Raw genomic sequence first — 20,691 nt, 5'->3', positions numbered from 1 at the left:
CAGTGTAATTCCATGGGAGTCTTGCTATCAGTGTTACAAGTGAAAAAAATTTAAAGTAATAAGGCTTGGTATAGTTTACTTACAGGAGATTTCTCCACTATTCCCTCTTTTTGTTTTACAGTTGGGATTTTAGCCGCTGATGTTGGCGTTCTATAATTGCCTGTTCTTGGGAATTGTATGGTATTCCCGTAATGTGCTGAATTCCCCACTTTTTACAAAATTGCTAGAAATGACACTGCTTAAATAGTATAAATAGACTTTGGTCACTGAGCCACTTTAATAGAGTAGTCTCAATTCTATTCACCAGGTCAGCAGCATAGGCAGAATCAGTAATATTAAGAGGCTCTTGGAAATCCTGCAATGCAGCCTTGATAGCTTCTAATTCAATTCTATGCACAGAAGTATGATTGGTCTGGATGACTTGGTCTAAATTCATTGCACGATAAGCAGCTTCACCATTAGTAAAAACAGTTAATGCTATAGGAATAGGTTCCAGTCTAGTATTTTTTGTTATAATAATAGGGGTATAATATAAAAACTGTAGTAATTTGGTTTTTAGTAGGTGACAACTAAGTTCCCCTGAATATTCACTTAGTCAGAAATAAGGTTTATTTTCTAACTTCATTTGTCCTTGGGTGTGGACAGTAAATGACACTAATTGGATTTCTGCTATCAGTCTTTTTTAATATATTGATATAAGATTTGTTTAGGGAGGCAAAATGCAAATTATTTACTTTTAAGTGTCCTTGGTTTAGGGAAGATAGGATTTACCAGATGGCCCCAAACCACTTGGCATTTATATTTTTTAGATGGTTGTAAACTGCTGTTACATGCGAGCCATGAAATTAGAAAATGATTCTGTAGGTCTTTGCATACACTTCCTCTAATAATTTCTAAAAGTCATTTAAGATCTTAAGGGAATCCTTTTGTATTTCTACCTTTTGAGGCCTGATACATTGATTTTTAATTGCAGTTCTTAGACATTTGAAGAGCACCTCCTTCTGTATTTTTTCCTAGAGCAATCTCAAAGCCACATTTAAGGAGTTTCTTTTAAAAACTTTTACTTTCTTTTTAAACAGAGCAACAAACTTGGTTGTTTTTCAGAAAAAACAGTAGGAGAGAGGTATGCTGGCCAATACTGCAATGCATACATTTCAAGTAAAAATAACTCTCTTTTTACTTATAGTGTGCTCATAAAATATTGGCTTGTCATATAACTGAGTTTATATGAGACCTTGATTATATTGTGAAAAGCTAACTTATTAAAGTAGGCATCTTTATTGAAAAAGTAAAGTAAGCAACTTATACAGATGCCATGCCCGCCCCCCCCCCCCCCCCCCCCCCCCCGCCAATCTGCTTAAGAAGTATTCAGCAACCTTGGCTTGCCCTCCCTTTCTGTATTAATCATTTGCTCATTCCTTGGCAGGGGAGATAAGGGTAGTGGTCTAGCCTTTGTTTAAACTTCCCTGAGATTTTATGACTCCTTTACAACTCTTGCAAATAGTTAACTTTAGAATTCATTTCTCTCTTTCAAAACTTTTTTCCTTCTCATCACATTCATAACCTTCACAAATTTCATACTTTCAAATTAGCCTTCAAACCTTCTTTCTATGTCCTTCAAAAATGCATACCCATGCCTTAGACCTTCTATTAAGTATTTCTACTCTAATATTCTTTTTGTCATTAACTTGCATATACCTTCAGCAACTTGTATAGACCTTTTTCCTCCTTTTCCTTAAAATGTATGTCCTGCTTTCTATTATTAAAACCATATAATATTTAAACCTTAATTTTCCAATGATAATTAAAAGTAAACAGCCAGCATTTCTTAAATTGACATTTATCGACACACTTTTTGTAATTATTCTAAAAGACATCAATTAAATTTAAACCGGTTTTTATATTAAAAACTTGGTTCAGACCATAGAATTAATCCTCCTTTTTAATCAGGCCAATAAAGTATTATATCCTAGGTTGAAATTTTACCACACGTAGTACACATAAGGACTACAATATATTTTGAACTACTAATTTCTCCAGAGAAAATACAAGAATTATTTTCTCAAAAATGAATTTCTATACTTTATGCATTTTGTTATCACAACCACATAATTTCTCCCAATTTAATTTGAACTTTAAACTCTTAGAAGCCTCAAATTTTAGGTGGCAAGTTAAATACTTAGCATTTCTCATATTAGTAATATATTTAAATTTTTAAGAATATATTTCAAATGAAATACAAGACATATTCAATTAATAGATTCAAATCTATCCTCTAGATTTTTCATATGAGGCTAACTCAGATTAATATTTCAGTATTTTGTCATTTTAAAATACCTAGATATTTAATGATTTTTATTATTTAATTCAGTAAATTCCAAAGTTTTAAGTTACCAAAGACTTTGGAAAACTATGTTTAGTCATATATAATTACTACTGAAAAAGATTTACCATATACCTTTCATTTTAGTTATGTATATTTTGCCTTAACAACTTTGAGATTTTAAAGCCAATTATTATTATCCAAGGCATTTTCTTTGGCAAATTCTGTAACAGAGATAACTTACTGACTTTCAGTGGCTTTAATGTTAACCTTGGAATGTGGTCCATTATTATTCAAGAACTACCGATTATTATGGGAACACTAATCTTGTTGCCCAAACACAGCATGTATATTTTCCTTGTGTCATTTTTGCCATCTTTTAAAGAAAAACAGTCTTGGGTTTATTTTATAGCATCCATGAACAGATGGGGCTTAGGCCAAGAGGCCACCCAAAATCGGGTGGGACACGCCTTCTCTTAAGCTAGCCTTTTTCTCTTCATGGGTATAGAAATCCCAGACGCATCCCTAAATTGTGAAAAATGTCTCATCTATCCAAATTTCAAATGACGGACTGGGAAATAAAAACATGGCAAAAATGAGACTTTTAATAACACTCCTGGGAGTGGGCGTCCATTTCACAGGATCACCAAAAGACCTAGTAATTAATGGGCTGGCACCATTTTTAGTTACCTCCCTTTGTCTAGGGAATTTTCCTAGAACCTGTGTTATCGGCCACGTGTACCGCTCATATTCTCTCTCTCCCCACCCCCACATTCTGTTTGCTCTGGGGAAATTTAGTAATAGCCTGGCCATCTACTGTTTCTTTTCTATTAAATTAAAGGCATGCTTAATAGACTAACAATAAACAGATTAAACCAAACAACAAAGACAGATAAAACAACCATCAACAGACAAGCGCCCATAACACATAGACAAGACTTAATAAATCAGAGTTTTTTTCATGGATCTTTCAGATGTTTTATATTGCCTGGGACTTACAGCCAGAATGCATCCTAGATCTCAGCCTGTTGTTCACAGATCTTATCATATTCTGCTCTCCATAGCATTGACTGGCATCTAAAGTCGTTTTAGCTAAAATCTGCCTGTCTCAAGGCATCATATGGTAATTTTCAGACAAAGCATTAAGGAGTCCTTTTGTAAAAGGACTTTTAGCTCCATTTTCTCTAGCTGTTGAACCTTCCCACACTAGAGGCAGAGGATCTGGGGCCTTAGGTGTTACAGACTTTTGATCCCCAATACAAAGTGGGCATAATGCACTTCGAACAAGAGACCACATAGTTAAAGATGACAAGGGCACTCGTTTTCCTTGAGCCTGATTTAAGAGAGTACCTTTTGAAACTTTAATTCCTTTATCCTTGAGCATGCAAGCTAAAAATTTACAATGATGTTTTTGTCTTTTACTCTAATTCTTCCCCATTATAACCTGGCTGAACTGAAAGATGTTCCTCGTCCACTTACGGTTTGCAACTCTGAAGCTGGTACAGGTTTTGTGCACGGTGAACTTCTCCACCTTTCCGGTGAATTTCCACTTTTCCTTTTTCACTTCGTTTTTCACTCAGGTGAATCTTTTTCTCCGGATTCCTATTTGGGCACCAGAATGCCGCATCCAGCACAGCTAGGGTTCAGGATCTGAAGAAGGGGCCGCGCACAAATGAAAACACTAGACAAGAAATATGAATTTAGAAGGCATGGGTAGCCAGGTGGAAACCTCTCTAGAGGAGAAGCTCACTCAAACCCTGGACCTGTCAGCTTTTATTCACTTGAATACACATTTGCCCTTTAGGAATGCATACAGACATATCAAAGGTAAAGTTTGGTAAACAGTAAAAGGATTATCAGGTTAGGGAATTGCCTTCAGCATTGAGCCCACAGCAGGGCAATATTATGCTGATTTTCAGCCCTGCTGAATATCCAAGTCCATTGGCCTTCCAATGGGTCTTTTTGCATAATATGCTAATTACTATTGGTTTTAGCCTCCAGCAGGGGTTGTGGGCTCAATCCCCAGTAGGGTTTGTGCAGGAGGCAGCTGATGGATGATGTTTCTATCATCCCTCTCCCTTTCTTACTCTCCAAAAATCAATAAAAAACAGTTTTTTTTTAAAAAAAGTCACTCTATAATCCTGAATAAAGACTTTACAAGAAGGAGGGAATGCCGTCAACCACAAAAATGAGCACACATCATTTTCTCCTGTCTAGTGACTACTGCTTCTTCTCTAAAGATAGCTCTAGCCACTCTGTTCCGCTAGCTTCCTAGATAAAAATTAAGATGCCCAAAAGCCAAATTGTCCCTGCTTTCTGACAGCACCCAATCCAGAAGAGACTCCTCACTTTCTTTAAACCTCCCTAAAATCACCTTACCCAAATCTTTAATAAGCTGCACCCGATTCCCTCTTTTTTGAGACACTCGATAGTTTTCCAAGGGATAGCTCTCCCCTGCTGCAGTAATAAGCCCAATTTTGGCAACATGTGTGTTCCTGGTGGTATGTGGCTGATGGGAATAAACGATATCACAAAATATTTATACTACGTTGTTAATAAGAGCATGTATAAAATCATGTATATTTTGAATTCACATTCTCATTATATATACACTGAGTGGCCAGGTTATTATGGTCTCTGAACGCATAATAATCTGGCCACTCAGTGTACTTCTCTTAAGTACCTCATTTATTTGATATCAAAGATACTATAAATCGTGCACCTGATCAGTTTTCCCCTTTGCACTGGCTGATAGAAAGCTCAGGGCAAATAAGTGGTTGATCTCCAGCAAAAGCCTAGAATACTTTTGGTACCCCTTTGAGATACAAATACACTGAGTGGCCAGATTATTATGCGTTCAGAGATCATAATCATCTGGCCACTCAGTGTATATTTGCACACATGCACACAAATTATAATTACTTTGATACAAGAAAGACAGTGGATACACACCAAAAGAGTAGTTGTCTCTGAATGTTGGTATTATTATTTTCCTTTTTGCTTTTCTGCATTTCATATTTTCCTTCAAATATTGTATATAATTTAAGAAGAGAGGAGTGAGAAGAAAAACTCCCTCCCCAAAGAATACATTATGAGTGAGGAATCTCATTCAAAATAGTAGTCAAGAAATAAGGCTTTCAAACTTTAGCATATTAGAATCAACTGGGACACTCACTAAAAAGATTCCTGGGTTTCATCCCTTGAGTGCACTCCAGAATTTCTATGTTGGGCCCCAGATCATTCTGACCCATAAAGTCTGAGGAGCAACCTTGAGAAATGCAGCTTTTTGGACAAACTGGAACTTGAAGGATGTACAGATTAACAGAGGAAGGAGAGGGCTTTCCAGGCCAACAGAAAAGCATGAAGAGCCTACAAGCATGATGCCGCAGGTGCTGGGCACTGGGACAGTGAGTGGTCTGATGCACAGCGGGCTCTCAGGAAACCGGAGTTGACCAAACTGATGGGACTGAGGGCTGCTTTGGAGAACAGTTGGGAACTTGGCAGGTTTGGAACGGAAAGGCAGGGATCTACGTTTCATTCAAGTTTCCCGCCTGCACTGCTGACATCTATCGGCAACTAACTGGTTTCCTCCACACGTTTTTCAGGAACCAAGTTTAACTTTTCCTTAAACATTTCCAACAGCGATTTTTATTTTTTCAACCCTCTTAAGTCTTTTCTATTCTCTAAAGAACTCCTTTTATCTTTGTTTGTGCTGCCAGTCAATGGAAAACCTACTGCCAGCCACCAATGAAACACAGAAAACAAGGTTAAAAGTCCCCTCCTGGGCACCTACATGACTCAAGAGTATAAGACATCAACCCCTATCTTCCAATATCCTGTTAACATTTTAGAAAATATATGGGATTTTCCAATGAATAATCTTATCTTTCAATTGTGCCCAGGAATTTTTAAGTGGATAAATGTTTCTAACTTTAACCATTTTAATATTAAAAAAACGAATAGTTTGGACTCTTGTCTACAATGCACAAAGTAACTGTCTCCTTTTCAGTTAAAGGAGACTTTAAAGAACAAGCTTTCATTATGCTGATGACAGCTGCTTGCCCTAAATTACACATCCTATTTGCCCTAAAATATATACACCTACATCCCTCCTCCCCAAATCTAAGTATTTTAGTTGGAAAATTCTCCTCAAATTTTTATGTTCTTTAAGTGCAGGTGAAAACAAATGTGTGTGGTTTTTTTTGTGTGTGAAAAATCATTCATTTTTCAAGTAAATGGAACCCCCAAAACAAAAAAAAAGCAATTAAAAATTTAAAATTAGGAATTTAGAGATGTCCTCTTCTATTAAAAAACTATTGTGAATAAAGAATGATACTAAAAGTGAGGCTACATAATGTATTTGTATTGACATTTTCTCAGCACAAAGGGGAATTTGGAGATTGTAATCATGAAAAACATAAGCTACTTTCAGTTGATTGGGAGTGGTTTTCAGGAAACCCACATTCCAATGAACTAAAACGCTTAGCCTGATAAATGCTGTTTCAGACTTAACGTGCTCTCACTACTAGAATGCCTCTTTGGTAGGTTAATGCCAAAAATACCTTGATTATGATAATGTAGGCAGAGCATGGTGCTTTAAAGCCTCATAGACTTGGTTCAATCTCATTCTGCCACCTACATTTGATAAATTCATATACATTTTTTTTAGGCTTTGTTTTTTTTGTACATAAATAGAAGTATCATCTACCTCATAGTACTATTGCAAGGATTAAAAGAGAAGGAAATAAATACTGGTGGCCGAATTGCCCAAAGAGTGAAATGTCTTTTAATTAGAGAATAAACCACAGCAAATGATAAGGGGACAGTTAGAAGAAAAATAAAGAATACAAAACTGCTCTGCAAAAGAAAAAGAATCTTAAGATGCACAAGCAGCTGAGAGAAGGAAGGAGAAAGGAGACCTGATATAGAATGCTGGGGAGAAAGGAGAGACTATCACCTAAAGAGAAAAACTGACAAGAAGCTCTCTGTGGCTAACCCGCCTCTTCATAAAACAAAGATGCCCCAAATTCTAGTTTAAGGTCCCCCACTCTTGTACCCTAATAGAAATTTGCCACATTGCGACCCCACCCCCGCCCTCCAACAGAACGGGAAGTTTGTTAGCTAAAACTGCCTTGTGTAAAGACACAGCTGTCTTGGGTAAAGTCTTATTAAATGTCTGGTAACACAACTGCCTTGCATGAAATGGTATTTTGAGGAATCAAGAAAGGTGGGCTGTGTTCCAAATTTGAACTTGCACGAGGTGATGTAAGGGAACAGCGATAAGAGACAAGACACCAGCAGGCTGGGAAATTCAGCAAAAACAGAGAAACAATGCAAGTGATATCTGGAAGAAAATTAAACCTCAAAGCTATTGGGAGACAGAGATAAGCAGCAGGGTTATTTTATTTATATAGTATGGGCCAGAGTGACCTCAGTAGGCTGGAAGGGTAGGGCGAAAGACAGGCTGCTAACATCTGGTTGCCGGCCTTTGGTCTGCAGTCAGTAAACAGCTCTCTTCCCTTATGGAGGAGATACATTGATTGTATCAGATACAGCTGTTTTCAGGCTTCTTACAAATAGCAAGGCAAAGAGGCACACTTTAAAAGGTGATATAAAGCTAGCATGAAGTTGTATTTTACCCAAAATAGTCAACCAAGACTGCAGAAACTGGAGTATATGGGGAGGCGGGAGAGGAAAATTAACCAGAAAAAAAACCCCAAAACAGGCATTTGTCAAAACCCACTTCACAGCACTGCCAGGCGATCCAAGATTTTTCCAAAATGCCTAATCGGAGAAAGTTGTGATTTTGAGGAAGGCAATTGAGCAATTTGGGCGGGAGCGTTAGTTACGAGGCTTAGAATCAACATTTCTTTTCTGCAGTATGAATGCTCATGTCAGTTCCCCTTTGAAACATTCAATACGGTCTTCGCAAATAAATGACGAAATTACTATGCTACTCTGTGTTAACGGAAAACGGTTAGTCCTTTATGTTCTGATGCTAGAGAAACTTGGGCGAAACTTTTCCACCTCTTCAAAAAAGAAAGGAAAAGGAAAGGCTAGCCATGGTTCCTAGGTAAATGGTGCTGCAGGACGAGGGGGCAGCCGCTCCCTTCTCCCGGGAAGGCTCAGAGGGCCCCGCAGGCGACCGCGTCCGTGAGAATGGAGAAGGCACTCGTCGCGGGGATTATTAGTGCACAGGTGCGGGCATGGCATTCGCTCCATTTAAGATGCCAAAATAAACACGTATGGTAGCTCCATACGTTTCAAACAAATCAAACCGAATCCCCTTATTACTACTGAGAAGCAAGGGGAGTAAACGCGCGGCAGGAAAGTCACGAGGGAGCAGTTCACCAGCCTCCCAAGTGCAGCCGGTTCTGCACAAGGTCCGCTTCTACGGAGACTCTGGCTTCAATCCTAGCGCATCCCACCAGAGCAGGGACTCACAGCCAGCTTGACCGCCCTCCACACCCGCTGCAGCGCCCCAGCCACCCAGGACTTGACAGGGTGGGTGGGTGGTGCAGAGTGTAAGCCCCAGCTCCTTTTCCGAACCCGGTCCCCACCAGGAGCCAGCCTCCCTGCACCCCCGCCGCTCGCTCCTACCTGGCCTCACGACCTCTGCTCCAGCTCGTTCCGCGGGGCCGGCCAGCGCTAGGAGGCGCAGGCGCCGCGGCCTCTATTTGTAAACACGCTCCACGTGCGCTCGCCCTACCCCATCCGCACCCGGCTCCAGGCACCTGAGGATGCTCAGCTTTCTCGCGAGCCCTCCCAGGGTGCAAATTGTCTTCCACCGGAGTGTGGAGGAAGCCAGGCTTACAGGGCCGGCCCCCTGGGAGGAGGGCCGAAGTACGGCGAGCCTCTACCGCCGCCTGCTGGTCCGCGAGGCAGCTGGCGGGCTGCAGAAGCCGGGCCATCAGCGGAACCCACGCGGCCCCGAGAGTCGCCGCAGCCGCCGGCCCCGCCCCCAGCCGCGCGCGCTCGCCCGCCCGCTCCCCAGCGACCGCACCCCCGGCCCCGCCCCCGCCCCCGCCCCGCCCCGCCCGCTGCCAGCGGCCCCGCCCCCGGCCGCGCGCTCGCCCGCCCAGGCCCCGCCCGCTCGGCGACACAACGTTCCTGCGGGGGCGCGCGCGTGCACCCTAATCCCCCGCCTTCCGGCTCCGGCGACGCTCGCTCCGGGCTGCCGCCGCGCCACCGGTGTCCATCTCCCTCCGGAGACTCCATTTGCTCTCGGCGCTGCGCAGGCGGCGGGGAGCGATGCCCCCTGCGCGAGGACTGGCGTCCCCGGGGCCAAGCAGCCGCTCGCTCGCCCGCTGGCTGCGGCGGTGACACCCGGTCGCCGGTGGCCACGGACGGACCCGGGCTCCCTCCGCGTGAGCAAAGACGTCCCGCGCACGAGCTCGCCCTGCGGAGAGACGCCCTCGCTTGCACCGCTGCACTCTGACCTCTTTAATTTCAGGAGGTAGGCAATGCAGGTCCCGCTCTCTGTCACTTTAGATAATGCCTTTTAAAAGCATTATTAGCCATCACATTGGTAGGAGACGCTAATTTTTCAACATAGTTTCAGGATAATGCCACAGACCCTGATATTGGAAAAAAAAAATGTTTTTTGGTATTTTCCTTTAGGTTTCTGAGGCTCCGAATACCTCTACAGCCCCCCACAAGAACTGCAGTACTTCTGTTGGCCCACCGAGGACCATTCTTCACCGGGATTATTGTATAACATCACCACTGAGCCTTCCACCCCATACCCTCTACCATGAGTCCTGGTTTCCACCAACGAAGTTTTTGATGATTTCTGTAATCATGTGACACCACCTATTGTCTACCCTTTTCCCTTTCTGGTTGTTAAATACATTAGGTATAAGTTTGTGTCGTGTTAATGTACAGTTTCCTGCCTATCTACCTTTGCCTTATTTGCACTGCTCACTTCTGTCCAGCCTGCCTTACCTTGCTTGCTTATGATTTCCATAACCACTCACTTGCATAACCTGTAACAGTCCTTGCCTGGAAGAGGCAGCATTCCATACAGTGCCCTGCCTGAGAAAGAACAGTCAGGGCATGAGTGTTCCCATTACATTTTCCCATAGGTCAAGTATGCAAGTCCTCTCTTAAGCTATTTCTTCGCCAGCACATTTCCCAAAATATCCCACCTGAGCCTTAGTCTTTTATAACCTCACCTATAATGATGGCAAGAAGAATTTACGCAATAAGACTGTGAGAGAACTTGCTGATACAGCATTGGTTATAATCTCCTTCGAGACTGTAGTTCATGAAAAAACTTAAACTAAATGAGGGGGAAGAAAGAAGCTAGGGTTAATTGGAGCTAGTCCTTGTTGAGGGATTTTGTAAGTTTTAAAACAGCAAAGAGAATCATATAGGCCTTGCCTAGAAATTGGCCAGCACACTATCCGTCTAGGTCCTAGGGAGACAGGAAAGGGATTTTTAAAGCCCAATTTTCTAGTCTCATTTTGTTCAAGTCAAGGTCGATAAATACCTTGTTCTAGTAATTGCCTAATATATTAGACATTAAAATGTTGGGGAAACGTAAGCGTGTGGTGTTGACAATTAAGGACAAGCTTGACATTATTAAGAAACTTGAGGAAGGCATCTCTTTCAAAAAACTTTCTGTGGTGTATGGAATTGGTGAATCCACAGTTCGCGACATTAAAAAGAATAAAGATAGAATAATAAACTATGCAAACAACTCAGATCCTACAAGTGGGGTATCCAGACGTAAATCTATGAAGTCATCAACATATGAGGAACTTGATAGAGTTATGATAGAGTGGTTTAACCAACAGAAAACAGATGGGATTCCCGTGTCTGGAGCAATTTGTGCAAAACAAGCGAAGTTCTTTTTTGACGCTTTAGGGATGGAAGGTGATTTCAGTGCATCATCTGGCTGGCTAACTCGATTTAAGCAGCGCCATGGTATTCCAAAGGCTGCTAGTCAAGGAACAAAATTAAAAGGAGATGAAACTGCTGCCAGTGAATTTTGTGGTAACTTTCAGGAATTTATTGAAAGAGAGAATCTACAACCAGAGCAAATTTATGGTGCTGACCAAACTGGGCTGTTCTGGAAATGTTTACCATCCAGGACATTAGTTCTTGAAACTAACCAAAATACTTCTGGTTATAGGTCAAGCAGAGAGAGAATCATTATTATGTGTTGTGCAAATGCCACAGGTTTACACAAGCTTAATCTTTGTGTTGTGGGGAAAGCAAAAAGACCCCGTGCATTCAAAGGAGCTGACCTTTCAAACTTTCCTGTCACTTACTTCAGTCAGAAAAGCGCATGGATAGAACATTCAGTTTTCAGACAGTGGTTTGAAAAATACTTTGTGCCACAGGTACAGAAGCATTTGAAATCCAAGGGGCTTCTAGAAAAAGCAGTGCTGCTTTTGGATTTTCCTCCAGCACATCCACAGGAAGAATCGCTGAGTTCAGATGATGGCAGAATAATTGTGAAGTATCTGCCACCAAACGTCACAAGTCTAATTCAACCTATGAACCAGGGAGTTCTAGCCATGGTAAAAAGATACTACCGAGCAGGGCTTCTCCAGAAGTACATGGATGAAGGAATTGATCCAAAAATGTTTTGGAAGAACTTGACAGTGTTGGATGCAATTTATGAAGTATCAAGAGCTTGGAACATGGTGAAATCAAGTACCATAACCAAAGCTTGGAAAAAACTTTTACCTGGCAATGAAGAGAATTCAGGTCTGAACATGGATGAAGGAGCCATTTTAGCAGCTAATTTAGCAACGGTTTTACAGAATACAGAAGACTGTGAACACGTTGACATTGAGAATATTGACCAATGGTTTGACTCTCAGAGTAGTGATTCAAGCTGTCAGGTGCTAAGTGACAGTGAAGGTGTTGAGGACCAGTCCAAGCCTGCTGAGCAAAAGCCTCCCAGCAAGACCAGGAAAAGAGAAGTGAATCCAGAGAGGAACATTAGCCATAAAGCTGCACTTGAATGGACTGAAAATTTACTGGATTATCTAGAACAACAAGATGACATGCTTCTGTCTGATAAACTGGTATTACGGAGGCTGCGAACGATAATAAGAAGAAAGCAGAAGATCCACATTAACAAAAATCGTTAATAATGCTCTGAAGGGTTTCAGAGTGTTTGCATCTTTGTGACTTTATCTGCAGTGGAACTTAATTATCTTGCTTGAAGTGCTATGGATTTGAAGGCCAAATACATTTTATAAATGATTTTAGGATTAGATGCCATTTTGGATTACTTAAATTACTGCTCTTTAATGTCAATTCTAGTAAGTGAGCATTGACATGTAACTTGTCTGTCTTTTGTTTCTAATCTGTGTTCTACTAATTAGATCAGTGGTCGGCAAACTGCGGCTCGCGAGCCACCTGCGGCTCTTTGGCCCCTTGAGTGTGGCTCTTTCACAAAATACCATGGCCTGGGCGAGTCTATTTTGAAGAAGTGGCATTAGAAGAAGTTTAAGTTTAAAAAATTTGGCTCTCAAAAGAAATTTCAATCGTTGTACTGTTGATATTTGGCTCTGTTGACTAATGAGTTTGCCAACCACTAAATTAGATCATAAGGTTCCTGAGGCCAGGGATCTTGTGTCTGTTTTGTGCCTGAATTTCGTTGTGTCTAATGAGGACCATGCACACTATAGGCAATCAATAAATCTGACTTAAAATCAATTTTTATGACTTTCTATGAACTTCAGTTTCCAAATTGAAATATGTGCCCAGCTGATGTGTCTCGGTGGTTGAATACTGGTTGATCTATGGAACAGGAGGTCAGGGTTTGATTCCCGGTCAGGGCACAAGCCCAGGTTGCAGGCTCTATCCCCATTGGGGGTGTGCAGGAGGCAGGCGATCAATGATTCTCTCATCGCTGATGTTTCTGTCTCTCCATTTCCCTTCCTCTCTGAAATCAATAAAAATATATTTTTAAAAATACTAAAAGAAATATCTTAGGAGTACGGCAACTTTCCATTTCTATGATTTTCCAACCTGCTGAAAATTTTAGAACTCATCAAAGATTATGCTTGAAGTATTTCACAGTGAAAGCAGAAAACTAAAGGAAAATAGTCTAAAGCTTTAAATATGACATTCTAAACCAACAGTATTTAGGCACTTAACAATTCAGATTGGCCATTTCTGAATATAATGAAGGAAGAAGAAATAGGTTAAGATGTCCCCAAGGTTTGCACTGCACTTTTATTCCACTGACAGTAGGGAGAATTTCTTCATAGTAGAAAAAAATAGATTTCAATTCCCAAACCATATGATAAGAGGTAAGGGTTACATTTTACCATCTGTCAATTTTGATCTTTCCTTAGTATAGTTATATCAATAGTTTTTAATAAGCTATTGGATATTTATGTAAAACTTTTAAGCTTACAAAGTATGCCATTTTCTTTCATATAGCCTGTTTTTCTGTGAGAAATACTGAGAATATAAGCCTCATAATTTGTGGACCCACCGCATGAACAATGGACTGACATTAAATAGAACAGGTGAAAGGTACTGTAGAACAGCATCAGCTGCTGGGTGACCATGGCAAGTTACTTAATCTCTGTAAAATAGGGAAAATATCTTCCCTGGACAGTTTTTGTGAGGAGTAAATGAGTTAATATATGGGCTTAGATCAGGTCATGACTAAGAATACGTCGACTCTTGAGTGTTGGCTACTGTTATTGAGTTGCAGAAATTAGGAGTTTCAGAAATATGCTGAACAGATCTAGTGTGTGTCTCAACCAGGATGTTGTTGCATTGGGAAAAGTCTTTAAATGGGGAAGTAAGATCAAAGAGATTCAAGTAACTAGTTTCTGTTAAAATACAATAATATTTATTTCAGTGAAAAAAAATGAAATGTTAAACCAATTTAGAAATCATTTTCTGACCATATGCTGCTAGACACAATAAGGTATGCAGGTACATATAAGACGTCTTCAGTTGAATTTTAAAAGAAAATAAGAATAGAATTCTAATTTCTTTGCTCCTGCTCTTAAGATATTAACTTTGTTCATAAAGTCTATGTTACTAATATTGGCATAATTCACTTAAGTAATAAAATACCTTTAAAGTAGGTAAGATAGCAGTAAGCATGACACTTGAAATATTTTATCAAACTAAAGTAACACAATCAGTAGAAAATCAGATCAAAAGAAATGTCATAGTAATTAGTCCCAGCCATATAGGCACAACTTGGAGATACTGTGGGTTTAGTTCCAGACCACACCAATAAAGTGAGTTATAATGTTTTTGCTAGTGGAGGGTTCTGCCTTTAGTTTTTTTTTAAAAAAAAAAATGCAACATCTATGAAGCACAGTAAAAGGAGGTATGTCTGTATGTAAATACTGCTGTGCTTTTTACAGAACTTCCTGCTTTTTTAAAAAACTTCTCACTTCAATCATGACATTGAAGGGATTTGATGCTGTGTTTTATCATAAGCGCTGTATTCTAGTTCCATAAATAATTGTAATACAAGAATTTTTCCTCTTCCAGGTATTGTAATATATGAGTATACAATTCATATCCTCTAGGAAGGTGAATCATGCTATCTTAGGTTACCTCATGCTCCTTATATGTATCTTAGTTTGAGAAGCACAGAAATAATGTGCTCTCATTTAACTTTGTGCACCTTAAAAGATGATAACCACAGATTCTGGTTATTGGTTACCATTTATAAAAGTGCATTTTTTTTTCAGAGTGCACAAACATTTATTTACAAAAGTCCAAGGTATATATGATACAGGCTTTTTACACAGTAGTTGAAACATGATTATTTTATGTGTTTTTACTACCAGAGAGTACAAAAAACATTTAGTAATCATTTTTGCTATTTTTATACAAAGTGACAGGTCATGCACCTTTTGTTTTTTAAGTTTTAAAATCCTTTGCTAAGTGCAAATACGACATTCCTCTCTCCAGTTTTAAGGCAAGTGGAATGGGACTGTCGCTGGGCAGTCTCTGGCTCTGGGGAGCAAGCACTCCGCCCAGAGAGGGGAAGGTGCAGGCGCTGCTGGGCATCCTGCTTTGACCCCCAGAAAGGGGCTGATCTCAGCGGATTTCCTGTCACTTGCATTGCAGCCACTTGCTGGCTTGTCAGATGATTATGGCCCCGTCTCTGTCCCAAACCCCATCACTAGTACGACTGCTTCTTGAAGAGTCAGGGATCCAGGTCCTGCCTCCGGGACCCTGGAGTGTCTAGAGGGTCAAACAGCGTTAGAACTCATGACCCGTGAGCCCCCACCAGCAGGAATGCCTCCTGAGCAGCCGTGTGGGTGAGAAATATCCAGAATTCTCAAGGACAGGTCCTCAGCTTGGCCTGGGGAACCATTACTCTAAGTGTGTGTATATATATAGTATTTGAAAAATGAACAGATCTCAGACCAAATGGAAAGTGTTTGGCAACTAAGTACACTTGGGAAAAAAAAAAGCATAGCATGATATTTACTATTTCATACTAAAATCTCAGAGTAATACAGGGGTTGGCTGGGAAACTTGTGAGTGCTCAATAAATATAATAGAGTTGGCAGGGCCCAGATCAGTAATCTCAGTCAATCCAAGCAGATTATATCACTGTAGCCCTTGTCCTGGGAGGACCATGGTGGGCTAAAAGGCACAGATGACATGAAACAGGACACTGCTACTTAGGTCACAGGCTCAGAGGCACTCACTCTGAACCCAACACAAACTATTACAAGTCAAAGCTAGGACCTGCACTCCAAATTTAGCCCTCCTCAAGGTGGGCTATGTCCACTTATCACCTTAGTATTTTCACAAAGTTGACCTTCTCCCATTTAAATATACAGTGCACTTTACATCCTAGGCAATGATATCTGCAACATCACAGGTCTTTGTGCCAACTGTGGTTTTGTTCTTGTTCAACCTGACTATCTGTAAACTAAAATCACCTTGCATACCTCATTGGCATGCTTTGAGAAACACAAGCAGGAGTAAGGTTGTTGAAGGCTAAAAGGCTGGCATGCGAACACCAGCTTCTCTGCTTTCTCCCTAGGTAACCTTGGCAGCTCTCTGGACTGCTCTGAATCTCAGGTCCTTCAAATGTAAAAGGGTTGCAGATTAAATAGACACACTCCAAGCACTTATAAACACCAATTATTAAGCAACCCTATTCAATGAGAACCCTTGGTCTCCAGCCTTGGCCTGGAAAATGTGACACAGCCCTCTCTCCCCAGTGACTCTGAGCAGACCTCCAGGGGCCTTGGGCACCCTTGCTGAGGTCTAGGGCATTGCTTCATCACTGGAAGTGTTGGCTGGAGTGTCTGTATACATGAGAGGGCAGTTTCGAGTCCCCCAGGTTCCTGGGGCTACAGTGTATGTTGTCAATCAACACCGGCCCATCCATAAAAAAAACAAAAAAACAAAAAACAGATGGGCCCTGCTCTAGCTGCCGTTTGGGAAAAGGGCTCAAAGAGAAATGGGTTCTTCCAAGCAGCTGAAGGCCCACTTGTGTTCATACCCCTGAATCAGAAATGCAAACTGCCTGTGCAAATGCAGTGGGTAAATGGAGGCGCAGACTCACGCCCCGTCGCCAAGCAGCACCAGCAGTACTAGCAACGTCGTCCCCATCTAACAGGTGTCCTGGGGTCACTGGGCCTGCTTTGCCTAGCAATGTTCTGGTTTCCATTGGTCATCCCAGAGTAAGTGTTACAGTGCCCCTTTTACTGTCAAGTGTCCCAGTGTAGAAGAGCAATTAGATGATTTCGCTACCAGTGACCCACAGCAGGGGTTTGATCTGCTCAAGGTCATACAGTCATCAGGGGCCAAGAAGGGAATAAAACTTGCTTCTCCCAGCTCCAGACAACGGGGCCTACTGACCAAGGGCATGGCTCCCTTCAGACAGTGAGCCTCCAAGGGCTAGAATGCAATCTTGATCCGTCTTCATCCTAGAGCCCAGCACCTGCCTCCTCAAACCAGGTGGGAAGTCCCTTATTGAAATTCTGTCTCCGAGAGGACAAGGATTACTCCTGGTTCATGTGCTGAATATTGGCTGCGTGCCAGGCATAATCCTGGGTGTTCCACAAATCAATGTCTATTGGTGATCCCCAACACCAATCCTGTGACCTACAGTACTTCACCCATTTCAGCGGGAGCCCCCCAACGGAGCTGGCAGAGACCCAACCGAACATTCCTGTCTGAGAGAAGGACAGAGATCTCAACCCTTGCCGGGAGCTGTGGGCCAGGCTGCAGGAATCCATGAGGCACTTAGCCAAGGCCTTCCTTAAAATCACTTTTAGCATCCAGAAATGTGCTGGCTATAATTCCAGAGATTGCATCTACTAGTGTTATTCCCCAGGCAGCTGAATTATCACCATAAATCAGGCTCAGAAAATCCTTGAATGAAGCTCCATGCAACTGACAGGCACAGTCATGAAGGCCTGGGGCTGAAGGGTGGATCTAGCCGTGACTCTACAGATCACGAGGGCGGCCAACATCTTTTCTCCATAGAAATCTCTCTGCTTGTCCTAGCCGGTTTGGTTCAGTGGATAGAGTGTTGGCCTGTGGACTGAAGGGTCCCGGGTTGGATTCCAGTCACAGGCACGTACCTCATTTGCAGGCTTCTAGCCCTGGATGGGATGCGTTTGGGAGGCTACCAATTGATATGTCTCTCTCATATCTATGTTTCTCTCTCTTGGTCTCTCCCTCTCCCACTCTCTCTGAAAACAATGGAAAAATATCCTCAGGCGAGGATAAAAGAAAAGAAATGTGTGTGTGTGTGTGTGTGTGTGTGTGTGTGTGTGTGTGTGGTGGGGGGGGGGGGGCGGGGGTGTTGGGCATGGTGCCAGAGTCCCGGCTTTTCACTGTTTCTCCTCATCCAGATTGCCCCAAGCTCCAAGCCTGCCTGGCTCACAGGCCCATGCCAAGAACATGTTTGTGTAGTATAATTTGGAAAACCAGAAACAAAAGGTGTTATTAATGCATAATGAAATGTATAAGGTTGTGATTTATGAATATCCCTAGAACTTTGAACATTGATCTTTGGGGATTTTAATTGTGACTAATAAAATCTCAGGGGGATATGATGTATTAGAGTTACTAAACAAATATTAAAGAAATCAGTGAGATTTTGTAACATTCAACTTATTTTTTTTAAGTTAGAAAAGAAATATTGACTGCAAGGCTCAGCCTCATTAACCTATAAAATAACCTCTGCCAAAAGTGCTTTTTTTGTCAAGGGAAATCTTCACAGCTATACTTGTAATCAAATCACATCTAATTTCTTCCAAGACGAATAAAAATGATACCTAATTCTTTCCTATATTTCAGAATATGTTGATCTTCTGGAACTTATTTACAAAGAAAACACAATTACTTTTGAACCTAAAACAAGACCAAGTAAACTGAAGGCAGTTTTTCTCATCTACTGAAGCAATTAATTTTTTTAAAAAGTTATATAATAGAACAGAGTTTTATATAAAGATACTTCTTTGTTTCTTTTTTATATTTTATTCATTTTTTACAGGGAGGAAGGGAGAGGGATAGAGAGTTAGAAACATCGATCAGCTGCCTCCTGCACACCCCCTACTGGGGATGTGCCTGCAACCAAGGTACATGCCCTTGACCGGAATCGAACCTGGGACCCTTCAGTCCGCAGGCCGATGCTCTATCCACTGAGCCAAACCGGTTAGGGCAATACTTCTTTGTTTCTTAATGAGAGATGTCTGAGGTTATGCACATAAACTTGATGTGTTAATTTAAGATGACAGAGAACCCAGATTTTTAAAAATTCTGTTTTGCTTCAAAAATAAACTTAAAAGTTGAATTTGAAACCGGACAACGAATGGGTCCAGGATGCCTGTTGCTACTTGAGCCAATTAAGCAGAGACAGGTTTGAATTGTATATGAGTTTTTTTCTTTTCCAATATTGCCGGCAGTATGGGAGAACAGCAGGTCATCCACAAAAATCTGCTCTATGGAATAAAAATGGGTATTATAGGCATGGGGAAGTAGACAAAAGGAATAAGAATGGGTATAGAAAAGCAATAAAAATGGGTATAATGGTTACAGATTACAGGCAATGCGGGCAGAGGATTGCAAAGGGTGGGCACCTCCAGACCCTATTGTTTCAGCAACAAGGTTCTTAATCTTTCCATGATGATAGACAGTTTTCGGATAAAGACAGTGTGCCCTCACCCAGGTCCCAGAAGGGTCCTGAACACAGGAACACTGTCCTTATGAAGTTGGGTGTGCCACCTTCCTGGCACATGGATGTGTTTGCCAACTTGGAAGCTCCCTGAACCCCAGGGTTTAGGCTTTTATAAGCGAAGTTTCATCCTGTAGGTCCAATTATTGGAATCATTTTGTCCTTGATGATTAATCTCTAACTCCTCTACCCTCCCTAGAGGTTGGGAGGTGGAGCTCAAAGTTCCAAGCTTCTGATCAAAGCAATCAGCTCCCTCCTGAAGGAGCCCAATAAGAGTTATCTCATTACAACAATTATCACCCTTATCACTCAGCAAATTCCAGTGTAACCTAGAGCAGTGGTCGGCAAACTCATTAGTCAACAGAGCCAAATATCAACAGTACAACGATTGAAATTTCTTTTGAGAGCTGAAAACCGACTTCTGCGCATGGACCACGAAGTTTCACTCGCACTGTATGTGCGCGCCCGCACGTGGTATTTTGTGGAAGAGCCACACTCAAGGGGCCAAAGAGCCGCATGTGGCTCGAGAGCCGCAGTTTGCCGACCACTGACCTAGAGGAAAACAAATGGGGACTAAGAAGACATAGGAAGGGAGAAGTAAAAGTGTAAATGTTTGAAGAAGTAAGAATAGAAGAGGAAGCGGGGAATTGAAATGCAGAAGATGAGCAGGTCCCTGTCCTGTAAGGGAGCATCTTGAAGGAGGATGTACCCCTTAGAGTGATTGTCATCATCTTTACCTTATTTGTTAATACTCCTAAGTGATTTGGGCCCACCTAGCAGAGCTGTGATAAAAGCAAGTTGTTCAAAAACACTGCCGGGGTTGTTGGGAGATTGTTTAGTGTGCCGCGCCAGCACAGCCAAGGGTTCGGGGAGCCTGAGCGGGGTTGACGAAGGATGGAGAAATGATAGACAAAGAGAAAAAGCTGGGTCTAGGTGGATCTTCTGTGCCTTGCTGAGGCCACAGACAGATCCAGACTGCAAAGCTGAGGCTTTATTTATTGTCAGGGACAAACAAGGCTATTGACAATGTTCTTGTAAGTTTCACTTGTTTTGGCAGCACTTGCTGCCCCTCCCACAGCCCACTAGCTACCCAGGAAAGATCTAGGGAGCAGTCACAAGATCAAGCTTAATTATGCTTAGAGGACTGTGCCCTCCAAGCTGGGACTTGTTTGTGACTTTGCCAGCAGGTCAGTCTGAGGCTTAAACCTATAAC

The 20,691-nt window shown here is 41.7% G+C and overlaps 2 protein-coding genes across 4 annotated transcripts in view; one reads left to right on the top strand and one right to left on the bottom strand.

Moving 5' to 3' along the window:
- Positions 1–9,256, bottom strand: part of FAM13A (family with sequence similarity 13 member A) — a 296,829-nt gene extending 287,573 nt beyond the window's left edge. For 2 of the 3 annotated variants that reach the window (XM_079771464.1, XM_079771467.1), the window contains exons 1-2: positions 8,924–9,256; positions 3,803–4,004 (exon numbers count right to left, since the gene is read on the bottom strand). The gene's annotated coding sequence lies outside the window, so the exon portion shown is untranslated. The remainder of the gene's footprint in view (positions 1–3,802; positions 4,005–8,923) is intronic. The other variant, XM_079771465.1, reaches the window with a different exon arrangement.
- Positions 9,257–9,469: 213 nt separating this feature from the next.
- TIGD2 (tigger transposable element derived 2) lies at positions 9,470–13,263 on the top strand. Its single transcript, XM_079772423.1, has 2 exons — positions 9,470–9,779; positions 9,944–13,263. The coding sequence occupies exon 2, from the start codon at positions 10,852–10,854 to the stop codon at positions 12,427–12,429; it is 1,578 nt and encodes a 525-aa protein (XP_079628549.1). The 5' UTR covers positions 9,470–9,779; positions 9,944–10,851; the 3' UTR covers positions 12,430–13,263.
- Positions 13,264–20,691: the final 7,428 nt, after the last annotated feature.

Source organism: Cnephaeus nilssonii, assembly GCF_951640355.1.
Source record: "Cnephaeus nilssonii genome assembly, chromosome: 1".
Taxonomy (NCBI): Eukaryota; Metazoa; Chordata; class Mammalia; order Chiroptera; family Vespertilionidae; genus Cnephaeus; species Cnephaeus nilssonii.
The sequence above is the reverse complement of the archived record's forward strand: the minus strand, read 5'-3'. Positions and strand labels throughout refer to the sequence as shown.

Excerpts from the sequence above, each read along its gene's own strand:
- TIGD2 (XM_079772423.1), top strand. The coding sequence starts at position 10,852 with ATGTTGGGGAAACGTAAGCGTGTGGTGTTGACAATTAAGGACAAGCTT.